The sequence below is a fragment of the Cynara cardunculus genome (genome assembly GCF_001531365.2).
Source record: "Cynara cardunculus var. scolymus isolate 2C chromosome LG 15, CcrdV1, whole genome shotgun sequence".
Taxonomy (NCBI): domain Eukaryota; kingdom Viridiplantae; phylum Streptophyta; class Magnoliopsida; order Asterales; family Asteraceae; genus Cynara; species Cynara cardunculus.
This window is the reverse complement of record NC_037542.1, coordinates 16,593,363-16,609,966: the sequence shown is the minus strand read 5'-3', so window position 1 is coordinate 16,609,966 and position 16,604 is coordinate 16,593,363. Positions and strand designations below refer to the sequence as shown.

Sequence of the window (16,604 nt, the reverse complement as noted above, 5' to 3'; positions counted from 1 at the left end):
AATTCTTCTCAGAAAATAAATACTTTTTTTTTTGGAATTTCGTGTCATAAGTTTATTAAAAACAAACTTTTTTAAATGTATGTTTATTAAAACAATATAATCTTTTTTACTTTTATACATTGTATTGTGAGGTAGGTTAAGGCATTGTAAGTTAGCTTATTTTTTGGTTATACGTTTGGATGTACATAAGGTAGCTTATTGAAATGCTACTTTGAGTAGCGTTTTGGTAGCTTATTGGCACTTTTTTCCAAGTATAACCCTCGTTAAAATTAATTATTATTTATTACAATTAGTTATAAATACATATTGATAAAATTAAATATTACTAATATTAATTATTAGTTAATATAAATTAAAAATTAATTATTAATTATACATTACATATTAATATTATTTATTTATTATTATTGTTCATATCAATTATTGTTCATATAATTATTTTTTAATTGTTATTAAATATATTTAATGATGAAAATGCAAATATGACATTTTTAATGATATCTATGTAACATAAAAATAAAGTTATACTTATTTTATTTTATAGATGATAAAATTGTGTTAAAAAATTTGAATAAAATATTTAATTTAATTATTAAATATAGTTTAAAAATATTAATTAATTAAGATATGCGAGGTAGATTATTTTTATTTTTATTTTTATTATATGTAAATGATTATTTAAAATCATAAATAATAAATTTTTCCTAAAATTTATTTTAACAAATTCAAATATTATAATGTATATAACAATTAATTTGAAATTCTTTTTTATTAATATATTATATATATTTTTTAATTTTTTTATCATCTTGATTGTATTAGTTAATATATTATTATTTGAGATTTGTTTCAACTATATATATTTTGAAATGTTAGAATTTATTTATTTCTTAAGATACCATTTTTGATTATTTTATATTCTCATCAACTAATTTTATCAAACATGATTTTTTCATCAGGTCGTCGATACTATCTTATAAGCTTATCAACCATTAATTAACTTATCAACTACCAGCTAGTTTATCAAACATAGCTTAAATGGACGTTATATGTATTTCTACCTATTAATTTTCCCATTGCATACACCAACATCAAGTTCTCTAATAGATACTCCAAACATTTTCAAAAATGGAGAACCAAATTATAAAATCTTTAAAAATAATTGCATTCAACTCCAATATATTCTTCATTCTGTATGTTACATTATTAAAATATTTCATACATTTAATAAAATATTATTTATCCCTTCTAAACATTTTATTTCAATATTTTTTATTGGTGGAATATAAAAAAAAAAATTACTTTGATAGTAATCATTTTCTTAGAGTTCTCCATATTTTGAGAAATTTACACCATCTCTCCTACTTTTTCCATTTTGAAGAATATGTTAGAGCACAAAATTGCCTAAAATCCCAACTTTCTTTATTTTAAAGAATCTGTTAGAGTTACGCTTACTTTTTACATTCTCCATGCACAATTTAACCTGAATCTGACATAAAAAAATAATACGTATAATATTTCCGTTATTATTTAATTAAATTATGTCAACTCATGACATTGCTTTTTGTTTGAAAAGGATTGAACCTTATTTTTCATAAAGTTCCAGAATTGCAACAACTTCCTTTGTCCACAGTGAAAATTGTGACTTCTTCTTTTTTTGAATAGTTTCATGTTTGCTTTTTCCATTTGTTGGTTGTCATATTATAAATGAGGTCTTGTTTTGTTACCTATTTTACAATATTTTTTTATTTTAATATTATTAAAGTATATTGTTTATAAATTTTAAATAACCTTTTATTATGATTTTAATCTTATTTAAAAATTATTAAATCAGTCTATTGTTACATATATTTTAAATATTTATATAAGTAGTAAGATATTATTTAAAAATGGTCACTGCCATAACATATCTATATCTATACTATATTATAAAACATTTGACAAAAACTTTTAAAAATCATTTTTTATGCATGAAATACTGTTTATTGATGCATATTACTTAAAGTTCAATATTACAAGTAAATTATGCATAAGTACAACTTCTTAAAGCTTCATTTTTGAATTCGTGTAACTAAACATAATCAAATAGAGGATAAACATCTCATTGTAAAATATAAAAAATCTAAAATATAATTAGAATAATTATCGAGTTCTAACAAAGTAATTAATTATTATCTTTATAAGAAAATTATATTATTAAACCAAATATAAATTACTTTGTTATTGAACCTAAATTAAATTATAATAAAAAAATTGGATTAAAAAATTACACAAAAAATGAAGAATTTTAAATAGTTAATTTGATATCAATATTGATATATTTTTATCAAATTTATATTTTATTCAAAAATAAAAATACCATCGCTTTTCAAAATTACATAATACCATATTATAACATCGACTAAGATAAAAAAAATAAAATGAAATATTAAAATCAAGATGTATCTAACTGCATTGTGCGAGTACCCTTCTAGTTTGTATAAATTTAAAAAACAAGATTAAATAGTTAACAAATCAAACAAATCAGATATTTTGAACACAAATCAACAATAATAACTTTACAAAAGGTAAATGTCTTTTGTTATCACTAATCTTCATTAAAAATAATATCTTATATTTGGATAAGAAAAACAAATTACTATAATATCATGCTTATGAGACGTGGGATAAAAAAGGGTATGTGACTTTATAACGATCAACAATTATTAAGAAATGATTTTGTAATTTCAGCCGGTGTTTATTATGATATTTATGAACTGGTTGATGATGATTAAACTCCGTCATAGAAAAAAAAAGCAAGAAAAAATGGTCAATTTCCTCTTCCAATTTAATGATTTCCATTTTTAAAAACTTTAGGTATTTTTTTGACGTTACATGAATTTTAATCTGGTCGGGTTGAAAATATTAGCATCTCAGATCACCAGCGGTGGTTTTTCAAAGCATGATATGAAAAAATTCAAGACACGACCACTGTAATATTGTACTAATATCACAAAGTTTTTTGAATATTTGACTTTTCTGGGATACAAATCATGATATGATTGTGACTTGACATCACGATATATTAGTGTCAAATCAAGATTTGTTTTCTTTGATCATGACAAGGCTTCACGTCTTCATTGGACTTGACATGACGACGTATTTATGGGAAATAAGTTGATTGTGATGAAGATTCATATACTGGCGTGGTTCATCGTCATTCATGAAATTTAGGGTCCATCTCACAACGAGACCCTTGTTCATATTTTGAATTGGTTAAATGATGGTCTCAAAAACATATTAAATAAGCAGGTTTCACATGGAAATACAAGTAAATAAATTACGTGCTTCTTGAATCTTTTCAATGATAGTTGTCCAGATTTATTTATGTTTATATATTGATAATTGTCGTTTCTTAATGTAAGATTCCACATCAGTATGTTGTCTTATAAGAGACTAGATGCATCTTCTATTAAACACGTTTTAAAATTGTTAATTCAGGTGTGTAGACAAAGCGGACAATATATATGGTACGGTTGGCCTGAGATGTTGCAGATGATATCCGAGCCAGGCTCCAACTGGTGTGCCAATGAGGACACTCGGCTCCCAGGGGGAGGGGAGGAGGATTGTAAGATCCCATATCTGTTGAAGAGGAGAACAAATGTTGTGTTATAAGGAACTAGATACATTATTTGTCAGGCGTGTTTTAAATTAGGAAATCCAGATATATAAATAAAACAGATAATATATGGTATAATTGGTCTAAGATGTTACAAATACGTAATGGTTAAATGTTATTCAAAATAAAAGTTTTGAACTTAAACTTATTTGGAGGCAAATTAATTCAGAGGTTGATGAACACATGACACAAGTTTTACTTCCCATTTAACTCGGATTTTATAGAAGTTTTCAATATTGAAAAATAAATCAATCATCTCTTCTACAAAAGTAAAAGAATCATGTGAACTTTTCAACCAATTTCACTATCATATCATATCACTCTGGCTTTGATATCATAATTTGGGACCATTTAAATATCACAATAAAGTCTCTAGCATATAGCTTAGTTGACAAAGTCGTGAAATGATATTTCCCTAAAATAAGACGGATTTTGTGTCCGATCTCGTGTTTTCCGCTAGCCTCAGCTGCTTATTGAGCTAAAAAATGTCCACTCATATTGACATCCTTGGAAACGGTTCCATATGAGGCCAGATGGGATTGCAGTAATACACTTTTTGCCCAAAATAATATCAAAAATAAAATCCTTAAGAATTCAACTTGTTAAATCTAACGATATTACTCGTTACAATTAAAAAAAAATGTACAAGATTTAAAATAAAAGGGGTCGGGATATTAGAACATCTCCAACAGATTATCCAACATTTCTCCAAAATGTTAAATGAAACTTCAAAAATTTGATAAAAAACAAAAATACATTCAACTCCAACAGATTCTCAATTTTTTATATTACAACATTGATTATACATCTAAAATATTTTATTTATATTTCTCCCATGGTCTGAATATATTAAAAAATTATTTATGTTCAAGAAAAAAAAACATATAAAAAATCTCCAAAATTTTAATAAAATATGATTTGAAAATGAATGATGTGTCAAATGATACGTGATTTGTATTTAAAAGTTAAATTGAATTAAAAGAAAAAGGAAAAGGAAAAGGGAAAGAGAGTGATGTAGGAAAGGTGAGGGACTGTATATGCAAATATGGAAAAGCGAGGGGTAATTGAAAAAGACGGCACTGTCTTCTCTCTCTAGGGGTTTATTGGGGGACCACCCTGACACCTGTCCTTCCCTTGGGAATATGACAGCCATACAGACCCCACCACTCACCTTTCTCGGCTCGGCTTTCTCATCCCAAGCCGCTTTTACTTTTTTTAAACACAGGTCAATCTCATTCTCAGGTCATCAATAACAACAAGAAGAACAAAATTAAATATTAATTCCAACATAAATTTATTTTATTTTAATAGTTATTCTGAATTAAATAAAATAAGAGGGAAAAAAATTATAAATATTTAAAAAATTCATATTAACCAAAAATTAATTACCATTAAATTATTTATAAAAAGTTAGATAATATGAACAAGATTTTCGAAGAAAATAAGATAAAATTAAACGACCAAACTGTCTATTTTAATACTGTAATATTGATATTGTATAGTGAAAACCTGATACGTTATTGAAAATATCTATCATGGTATTTATATTTTCAAACTATAGACCATCAAAGATGTTTTTAAATGTACATTCATTAAAATAGAAGTTAAATACCAGTATTTTTTTTATTAACCTAGAACCCGCTATGTGAGCTAACTAATCCTAGGACGACCACCCACTTCACGAGTAACCCAAAGTCACTACATCCGAACCTTAATGACCAAAAGGAAATTTTTATTCCTCTTAAAATTACAGTATTTTCCGTTCCATACATTATGTCCTTGTTAATAACGATACTTGATTATTGTTTTATGACAACCAAATCATCATTCAAGTACAAAACATATGCTTCTAAACAAAGTTGTGGAGCTTGATTATTATTATTATTATTACATATTCATAAGTTTATGAAAAGTCGTTTAATTAACCTTGTAAATTGCAATTGCAATTGCAATATTTGTTGTTATTTCTTAAAAGACGATCATAAATTCACAAAAATATGATAAGAACGATGATTAAAATTCAAAAAAGAATTATTGCGTCATTGACCAAAACTTAAGGTTAGTTGTAGAGGAGATTGGAGATGTATGCTTTAAGGGAGAGATTTATTAAAAGTGGATTGATAGACATGCATTGAACACCAAATTTTGGTGCACACCAAAGGGAGGTTATTAACAACGTTTTGTTTTTAGCCAAATTGTATTTTGCAAGTAAATCATTATTATAAAATATTGTTTTTGATGAATAATTATAGAGTAAACTAATGGCCAAATAAATGTATTAGACTGTCTACAGCATTTAATACAGTTGGTTTCGGGGTGATATACTTGTACGAGTCAACAATGATTCAAATCTTCAAGCCATAGTGTTGGAATCTGAATCCATTTTGGGATTTTCGGCTTCTTGTGGCATTGAGTCGCTAAGTCAATGATTTAACATGTCATAATATATCTGATTTGTCTCTTACTTGATGCTTTTGAAGCGAGGCTTTGTACATCCGTTGCCTTTTGCATAAATTAAACTTTATATTAGTTTGTTAAAAGTATATAAAAAATGGGGGAATTTACTCAAATTTAAGTTACTTCAAATTGGGGAAGAAAATATTATATCTTTGATGCCATGCCACCAACAACATCCTTACCAGAAATATGCTTTTCCTTGCATCCAAAGCAACCTTACCAAACCATAAATAGACTTCATTTTTGTAACATTTCAAATTTAATAATTTCTTTTTTCTTTTTTAATTTTCAAACAGTATCGAATTAATCTGTCTGGCGATGAGTTTGTCGTGTTAAACCTGTGAAAGCATAAACTTTGTTTTTTACTTGGCGATCTCGTTTAACCTTAGTGAAACATATTGCATGCCAGCCTCGTCGAAGGGTTTATGAGAAGAAAAATTTGTATATACAACGATGTTTTAGATTCTAAGCATCAATGAACATTCCAAAAAGACACCGATATATAGCATTAGTGACTGATTCTTATGTTGGAAGTTGACCAAATGTCCATTTTAAAGGTCTAGTACAAAATATCTAGAAAAGAAAAGAAAAAAGACATTTTAGGTTTGAGAGAGCATCTTGTGTTTATATTATGACTTCACTAAAATAAAATAAATGTATCAGGGAGAAAACGCCTGTATGAATTTGCATGCACATATGTTTCACACAATAAAGGTTTTAAGTTTTATTCAAAGGTTAATAAATCGATCTGAAGTTGAGATAGTAAAGGTGTATATATATCGATCAATATAAATCAACTAAACTTTCGTCTAGCAACAAAATTAGATGAATAAATCTCAAACACTCAAATTTTTTCAGAGTACAATTATAAGCATTCACATAGTCGATTATTCAACCCCCTCCCCCCCACACACATATACATACATACATATATATATATATATATATATATATATATAGGGAAGAGTTCAAACGAGAACACATTCATTTTACGAGAATGCGAGAACACCTTTTTACTATAGACAATCGCATGTGATACTAAATCAGAGACGCGAAGGATTTTCAATACGATATTGGTTGCAGGCCAAGTCGGCCTTACACCACTAAGCTCCCTCATATGTATTATCACATGTGATAAGGGTGTTGTTAATATGATATTATAATCCATCAAGACCATCATATGCGATGCTAAATCATAGACGCAGACAATCTTTGGCGCGGACTAAGTCGTAGAACACGTCGTATGCACATCACAGGGTCCCCTCTCGCATATTATCACATGTGATAAGGGTGTTCTCGCGTTCTCGTAAAATGGAGGTGTTTTCGTTTGAACCTCCACACACACACACACACATTTAAGAAGTAAAGAAATGATCATAGGCATTGATACAGTCAAAATCGGATTTGATTGGTCAATAATTGTGGCTTTGACTGGTCAAGAATTGCGATTTCAACTTGTCAAAAATTGCGGCTATGAGAAAAATAGAGGGGGTAGTTTGTAGCTTTTACATATAGGCGGTAAATGGATTCACATAATTCAAATATGAACATTTTAACTGATTCACATATGACCTCATGTGATTCATATATGAACTTGTTGGTTTGTATATGGAATAATTAAATAGTTCACATGTGAATTAAATAATCGGTGCACATATCAACATATAGTTTATATATGAATCACATGGGTTTACATATGAACCCTTTTGCGCTTATTTGCAAAAGTTAAGAAACTACCATTTCATCTTCCGCATACTCATGCGAAGAATTATTCGGTGCGGTCAGAGACGTAAATGTTGATTAGATGAAAGGCTATGATCAATTTTTTTACTTCCCAAATTTAAATGAACCTTTCCTTATATATATATATAGATGAGTGATCAAATGAAAACCGCACTCATTTGTGTAAACCGTGCAAACCACCTTCATCCGTCGATTTCATTGTTTAATCTTATGAAATTTTTTCATGAAATTGTTTAATCATGTGAAATTGTTTCATATAATACTTTTTTAATGAAGTTGTTTCATATATGGTTGTGAAATTGTTTCATATAATACTTAATGAAACTGTTTCATAAAATTCTCTAAAATTAATGAAACTGTTTCATGTATTTCTTTAAAATTAAAATAATGAAGATGATAATATCTATGATTAACACCATCCACAATAAAAATGATTAATCAACCTCTCATAATTACAAAAAAATGAACAAAATAAAAACATATGATTGGTTGAATGCAGTTTGCACGGTTTGTACAAATTGAGTGGTTTGCATTTGATCGCTCCCCTATATATATATATATATATATAGAGAGAGAGAGAGAGAGAGAGAGAGAGAGTGTGTGTGTTTATAATTATTTGAAAATTTTATATATTGCGATATGAGAACTATTACCATAAAATATTGTTTTGATAACATGATCTTTTTATCATTTCATCAAACCAAACGCCTACTTAGTGTGTTGATTGACATATGTTTGTTTCATATATATTTGTTTAACAATCTAAACATCTTTTATGTACTTGTGAAACAAAAAGTACAACTAGAAAGATTAAAATTGTGACCCAAATACATATGAAAAAAACACATCATGAAGCAAATATAGGTTAATTAATATTTTAAATTTTAGCCTTAGATGGAAAAAAAATGTGATCAAAACAATATCTCATAATAATAGTTTATATAGTTGTCACAATATATAAACTTTTCAAAATAATTTTAAATTTTGTTTCACGATATGTTTTTTTTTCATATGTATTCGAGTCATAATGTAAATCTTTTTAGTTGTATTTTTTGTTTCAAAAACACATAAAAGATGTTTAGATGTTAAAACAAATATATGTGAAGCAAACCTATGTCAATCAACACACTAAGGGGGGCGTTTGGTTTGATGGAATGGTTTTGAAAAATTTGTATTTTGCCAAAGGATTTGAAATTGGTGGGATTTGAAATCTTTGGTGTGTTTGGTTTGATAGATTTGGAATAGATTTTATAAATAGTTTATAATAACAAATTATAAATAATTATAAAAATAATTATGTTACCTTTTTATTACTGAATTATTAGAAAATAGATGTTTTAACATATTTTAAAACATTATTATATACAAATCCTATGAAATCCCCGTAAAATCCCAACCACCTCCAAGGGATTTTAACAGAATTCTAGGATTTTAAATTCAGAGAATCCTGCATACGAAACACGGGATTGGAATGTTTTGAAATCTGAATTCCCCAATTTCATTCCATTCCTGCAAACTAAACGAACCCTAAATCTAAGTCGTAGATGAAAAAAAATCATATAAAATAGCATATGATTCATCACATAGGTGCTCAAAAACCAGGCCAACTTGATCAACCCAACCCAAACGCAAAATAATCCAACCGAAGTAACTCAATGTCTAATTGAGTTGTAAAATCTTCAACCTTGTAGTAGGTGTTCGATTGGAAGTGGGTTACAGTCATTTGAACCCAACCCGATGAACCTGATATCATTTTATTTCTTCGATTAATATGATTATTAAGTCATTATTAAATGTACATTAGATAATTACACCATCTCATACCCTCTTTATATGCATAGTTATCTCTATATAACCCATTCGTATATATGTTCAGTAAATGTGAAAATATACATGCAAATTGAGAAATGTAATATATAATTAAGATTTAAAAGTACGAATAAACTGTATCAAATGATTAATAATGAAAAATGAATTATGAGTAGAGAAAAACAACATATTCAGGATTCAAATAATACTTTGATGTACCAAAGTATATCAACCAAACAAACCCGACCAACACGTAGGGTTTGGATTGAGTTCAAGTTTTTTAAACCATAAACATTGTGTTGAGTTATTGAAATGTCTTCAACTCGATCAACTCAACCCTTGAACACCCTTAATTCATCAAGTTTTAAGGTTATCAAACGATATATAGTATTTACTATTTATTTTAATATTTGATTTAATTAATATAAATAAATAAAAAACGTTTTATGGATAACGTAGAGAAGAAAAAAGTTGGAAAAAATATGTGGGAATAAAAGGCACCAACCATAGAGGCGCAATGTGACAGCTCAACCCTCCGCCAACTTCCTTAATTATACGACTACCCTTCAATTTCACATTTTTAATTCTTTTTAATATTAATTAAAATCATGAACCAAAAAAATATTTGTATTTTAATAATAAATTTAATTATTTATTAACAACTTGCATTTATTTCTTTTATAATCTGTTCGATCAAATTTACTCGGTTTTAATTGCTTTTACAAACATCGTTGCGATCGCATTATTTAGAAAATACCAGCTTTTGAGTTTCAATTCAATAAAATTGAAAGAATTAAATGAACGGAGTAATAAAGAGTTATTTTCACATGAAAGAATTAAATGAACGGAGTCACTGATTAATCAATCGTAAGAAATCACGTGAGAAACTCGAAAAAGAAAAACAATTTAGACATCTGGTTCATGATTAATCGATTAGGTAAAAGCAGAACGACCACATCAAGCTCGAAATAGAAAATCAATGAAGCGTGAAATAGCTTTTCACCACAAAGTTTGATGGATGATGAAACTTCGACCTCTTTTAAGTAATTATTTTGGGTTTACATATATTCGTTTGTAGAATGAAAACATTAAATATGAACATGATTATCAGATACCAATTGATTACTGATAAAAAGACAAAATATATATCAAAATAGGAAATGGAAAACAAATTGAGATAGAAAAAAGTATTTTTAGAAATGTGGAAGTAAATCATTCATAAAAATACCTATAAAATGGAAGTAATTTTCCAAAATAAAGTAAAAATATGCAAAAAAAAATATATTTAATAATATAGAAAGTAGTTTATTTAGTAAATTTTTCTAAGATTTTTCCAAATATCCATCTCTTAATTAAAAAACACGTTCATTTTATCTATAAAAAAACTTTTTCAAACAAAAATCATCTTGATTTGTACAGACAGATTAATCCACACATACAACTTTACAAATATACGACTTAATGAAAACCAACCAAACAACTTTAACTATAATATATTTAAGTCGTTTATTAATTGTCAGACGTTTTTACTACCCACTATCAAATATCTCTTAATTAAGACATATAAACTTATATATATATTTTTTTGACTTTAGATCAAAAGTAATAGATAAAAATCTGTTGTCCCAAAATCACGCTTCTCATTCCTATCCAACAAATGAACTGAAGATAAATCATATTTTTATATATGTTTTATTCAAGTCCACATTCTTTTTTTGACGATGTGTATTCATATAATTGGTACATAAGAAATGTAACAATACATATATTTTTATCCAAAGGAAAATTAACTTAACTAAGACATGAAACCAAAATTAAAATATGAGCTATTATTAATTAATTAATTAATGTTATTGCTAATTTTCTTATGGAAAGACAATGATACACGTTTTATTTATTTTAAATTATAGCATTAGCAATTAAAAAAATTAAAAATTATAATAAAATGAATGGTGGTTACAGATTTTAATTTTAATTTTAATTTATCAACAACAAATATTAAGGTCCCATATGCACATCTTTATGAGGGTAATTATCCTTCTATTTGACAAGTATTCTGTTTCTCTTTCTTTTTCTTGATCAAGTCACATAAACAAATAAATAAATAAATAAATGAAAAAAGATTGATATAAAAAACAAAAACCAAAAAGAAAGATTAAAACTTTATCTGTGTATCTGCTGTGGGTTTCTTTCTTTTTTCTCTGTTCATCATCATCATCATCATCTAACCCTGAGAATCTCTTTAGAAACAGAAAGAGAAAGAGGGAGAGAGATCCTTTTTATGCTTAAATCTGTGAATTCACAGAACTGGTCCAGAAAGTTTTCTTGTCTCTGATCCCAATAAGGCCATCTCTCTCTTGCAAAAGATCTGTAATCATAATCTCCTTTTCTCTCTCTCTCTCTCTGGGATTGGGAGAGAGAAAGACTGCCATAGATAGCCAGCCAGCTAGCTCTCTCCAAAGTACAAGTGGTCCTCTTTCCTTAACCCCACAACTTGTTTTTGCCTTCTTAGCAAACCCTTTTGTTCACATGATCTCAATCCAGTCCTACAAATACATATTCTAGAGAGAGAATTTTAGAGAGAGAGAGAGAAGAATACAATGCAAGAGCAAGGATTAGGGATGATGGGTGGTGGTGGAGGGATTGGTGGTGGGTTTACTGATATGTCTGTATCACTTTCCGGCGATCAAAACCGACAGCTGAAGGCGGAGATAGCCAACCACCCACTCTATGAACAGCTTCTCTCAGCTCATGTTGCCTGCCTCCGTGTCGCCACCCCGATTGATCAGCTGCCGCTCATCGACGCCCAACTTTCTCAGTCCCACCACCTCCTCCGCTCCTACATCGCCGCCGACCACCATAACCAACCTCTCTCTCCACATGATCGCCAAGACCTCGATAACTTCTTGGTATATATATTTCTTATCCAAGATTTCTTGATTATATCTTTCATGGAAGTATATATATATATAAATTGTGGATTATTTAACATAAATATTATATTTTTATGTTTTTGGCGATGAATTAATTGAATGAACAGGCACAGTATTTGTTAGTTCTATGTTCGTTTAAAGAACAGCTCCAACAACATGTCAGAGTTCATGCTGTTGAAGCTGTCATGGCCTGCCGTGAAATCGAGCACAACTTACAAGCTCTCACTGGTAATCAACCCTCTCTCTCTCTCTATAACTACACATCTCTCTCTCTCTCTCTATATATATATATATACACATATATACACACACAGACATTAATACATCCATATGCATATGTTCTACTTGTGGTGTTTGTTTGATTTGGGTTCTGGAATGAACTTGTTTCAAGATGTTGATGAATTTCCGATTTGAAAAAGTATATGAATTTCCAGATTAATAATTTCAAACCAAAATATATGGAAAAAAAGCCAAAAATCAAAAGGAGGAAGAAGAAAATAGAATTGGGGATATAAGGTGGGTGTAATGTGGGGCTGTTAGAGATAATCAATTTATTATTTTTAATTTATATTTATATATTGAGAATTTATAGTTAGGAGTAGAAGGAAGGTTGAGTTAGTTGGTTTGATGAAGGGAACAAAGAGTGACAACAAAACCAACACCACCTAACAGATTATATTTTTTTGAATTACTTTTTAAGCAGATAAATTAGAATAAAATAAAAATAAAAATAAAAAAATATTTTATGTTTGTTGGGTATTGGTTTGTGATGTAGGGTTTAGTCTTAGGAATATTAATTTGTTGCCAAAGTAGAATATATTTATGACTTTCTTTTTTCTTTTTTCTTTTTTCCCATTTCTTTATTTTTTTTAGAATTTTAATTACAAGCCGACAAAATAAACAATTTAAGTTTTAATTTTACAAATTTGTTCCAAAATTATTATATCTTCAAAATAATTTAGGTTATTAGATATTGTTGGTCTTATCAACATCTAGACTCGTAGTTTTTAATATGTATGTGATAGAATAAATATTCGGTCTCTTGCAAATCAATCTTAGGGGGTGTTTGAGATTGTTTATTTAAAGTGTTATTAACTTATTTCGGTGTGATACCAGTAATAAGAAGTTTATACTGGTTTGGCAACAGGTAAAAAAGAGTTTCTAATAAGTTACTTCTTTCTAACTTATTAACTTTTTCCGGTGTGATACCAGTAATAAAGAGTTTTTAGTGTTTGGATGAGAAAAGAAAAGAGTATCTCATATATTTTATCAACTTATCCGGTGTAGTATCGCAATAAGTTAATCCAAACACTGTTTATAAAACTTCAATTTACCACCGTATAAGTTGTTTTTAATAAGCAACTCACAACACCCCTTGATTTTTATTTTCGATTTAAATCTTAGAATTTAGGTTTTAACCACATCACATTTTTCCTTTTCATTTTTTAACATTATTCTTGGAACACTATATAGTTAATTTAATTAATAGCATGTTTAATAGTATAATGTAAACTATGAAGAAATATAAGTGGTTTAAAATGCACATATAAAATAACAACATTTTGTTAATTAAATTAATACAAAATAATATTCTGAAAATTAGTTGGTCTCTCGTGAGTCGTGATGATAGTCTTTTGTTTGGGTTTTTTGCTATCTTTTTTGGCTCCTTGGTTTGTATTCGAGAAGTTGTTTTCTTTCCTTTTTGTTTATATATATATATATATATATATATATATATATATATATTAGCAGTTGTTTTTATGAGACCCGTGAAACTACATAAATGATAATAAATTTTTACAACAAAACACCATTAAAGTAAACATTCACAGTGTTTTTCTTGTGAAAGTTTAATATTTTTTGTACCTTCACAATATTGTAATATAAAGTTTCAATGTTATTTTATGATCTCAGGGTTTTACAAAAGCAAGTTCGTCTCACATAAATCTCCCTATAAATTATATAAATTAATTAAGATATTTCATATATAAACCTTATGTTGTTGCATGGTAACCGTACCGTGTAAAAAGAAGTGAAAACAAATAAATTATTGGGTGAAGTACAAATGTACAATGCATGCAGTGGTTCCTAAGCTTCGTACCTTTAAAAGTGTTTCCGAAAATAGTAACAAAATATTATTTTTCTGATTAAATGTAACAAAATATTATTATTTTTTTCCAATTAAATGTAATAAAATATTATTTTTCTGATTCTTTTGTACTAAAATTTGTCAGAATCTTGAATACGAAACTACATATCCACTTTATATAAACCAAAATTTCCATCTTCCTCTGCATCACTGACTTGTACTATCCATCCCTGCGCACTAAATTCCACTATTTATTTCCATTTTTATTTTTTATGAGATTTTTAGTGCTATACTGACTTGTACCTTATGTATTACGGGTTATGGTGATTTTTTTTTTTTTTTTTTTGCAATTTTTATATTTTTGGTTGTTAGGAGTAACGCTTGGAGAGGGGTCGGGAGCCACGATGTCGGATGATGAGGATGAGATGCCGATGGATTTTTCATTGGATCAATCGGGTGGTATCGACGGTAGTCATGATATGATGGGTTTCGGTCCTCTTCTTCCTACGGAATCTGAACGCTCTCTTATGGAGCGAGTCCGTCAAGAACTCAAAATCGAACTTAAACAGGTTTTTGTTCCATCTTTCTTACTTACTTATCAATTAATTTTCTGTTAGAGTCTCGTATCATGTATGCATGCTTAGAACTTCATTTCCCTGTTCAATAACCTTTTTAAAGAGTAATTTAATGGAGTTTTACATATTCTCACAGTACAAAAAATTAACAAAAAGTTGTTGTCTTAGAATTAATATTATGTTATATCATGTTGAACTGATTTAATTTACTTATTGCATGTAAAATCATAAATATATAATAAATAAACTCAATCAGTTCAATATGAAATATAAAGTAAAAGAAACTGTGTACCTGATTCCATTGATAATCATTTGACAGTGTTGGCTACGTTGATTGCTGATCGATTCAACCCCTTATATTTATTATAAGCAAAACTGGTATATTTTCACTGATAGTATTGATCCTTGTTATATGTACATTTGTCATCCCATCCAATAATATGGGGTCATATGGTTGATTTTCCATTAAAATCTGTATGGATAAAATTATATATGTGGATTAATCCGTTTGTATATAATTGGAAATGTTTTTGTTTGGGAGGGTCATTTCTTAGACGAAAGAAGAGTGGGTTTTAATAGGAAGGGGAAGGATTTGAAAAAATTGTCTTTCTACATAAAGCTCCCACCATAAGGTTACTGAATAAGCCGCTTTTTATATCATTAAGACACTACCATACAGTCATTTATAGCCGACTGAATAAGATGTGAATCTCGTTAAACTCATTAAGCTGCTAACAACCATACCCTATGTATTGCAGGGATTTAGATCGAAAATTGAGGACGTGAGAGAGGAAATACTGCGAAAGCGAAGGGCAGGAAAATTACCTGGTGACACTACTTCTGTGCTGAAAGATTGGTGGCAACAACATTCCAAATGGCCTTATCCAACCGTAATTAATTAATTAATCATTTGTACTTTTTATACGTAAAATGTGTATTTTTTTTAATTATATCGGTATTTAAATTAATTCGTATTATAATTCTCAGGAAGACGACAAGGCGAAACTGGTGGAGGAGACGGGGTTACAACTGAAGCAAATTAACAACTGGTTTATCAATCAAAGGAAGCGAAACTGGCATAGCAACTCCAATTCTATGACTGCTCTCAAATCAAAGCGCAAACGATAGAAGAAATCTGGCCATGTGTTTTTTTCTGAAATCCAAAACCGATTATATACATTCAATCGGTCTATAAGTATATGTTGATATATACAATATTAGGTGTCATATGGTGACCAAAAAGATTGGGGGTAAACAAGTTGTAACGATGCATATATGATCAATTTTCTAACACATTTTCTCTTTAATATCATCTATCATAATCATTGATTCTTTTATCA

The 16,604-nt window shown here is 28.4% G+C and overlaps 1 protein-coding gene across 1 annotated transcript; it reads left to right on the top strand.

The window, feature by feature from the left end:
• Positions 1-11,964: 11,964 nt before the first annotated feature.
• LOC112527345 (homeobox protein knotted-1-like 7) lies at positions 11,965-16,604 on the top strand. The gene is made up of 5 exons (XM_025137943.1): positions 11,965-12,576; positions 12,708-12,828; positions 15,062-15,258; positions 16,023-16,154; positions 16,252-16,604. Exons 1-5 carry the CDS (start codon positions 12,268-12,270, stop codon positions 16,390-16,392), a joined length of 900 nt encoding a protein of 299 aa, XP_024993711.1. The 5' UTR covers positions 11,965-12,267; the 3' UTR covers positions 16,393-16,604.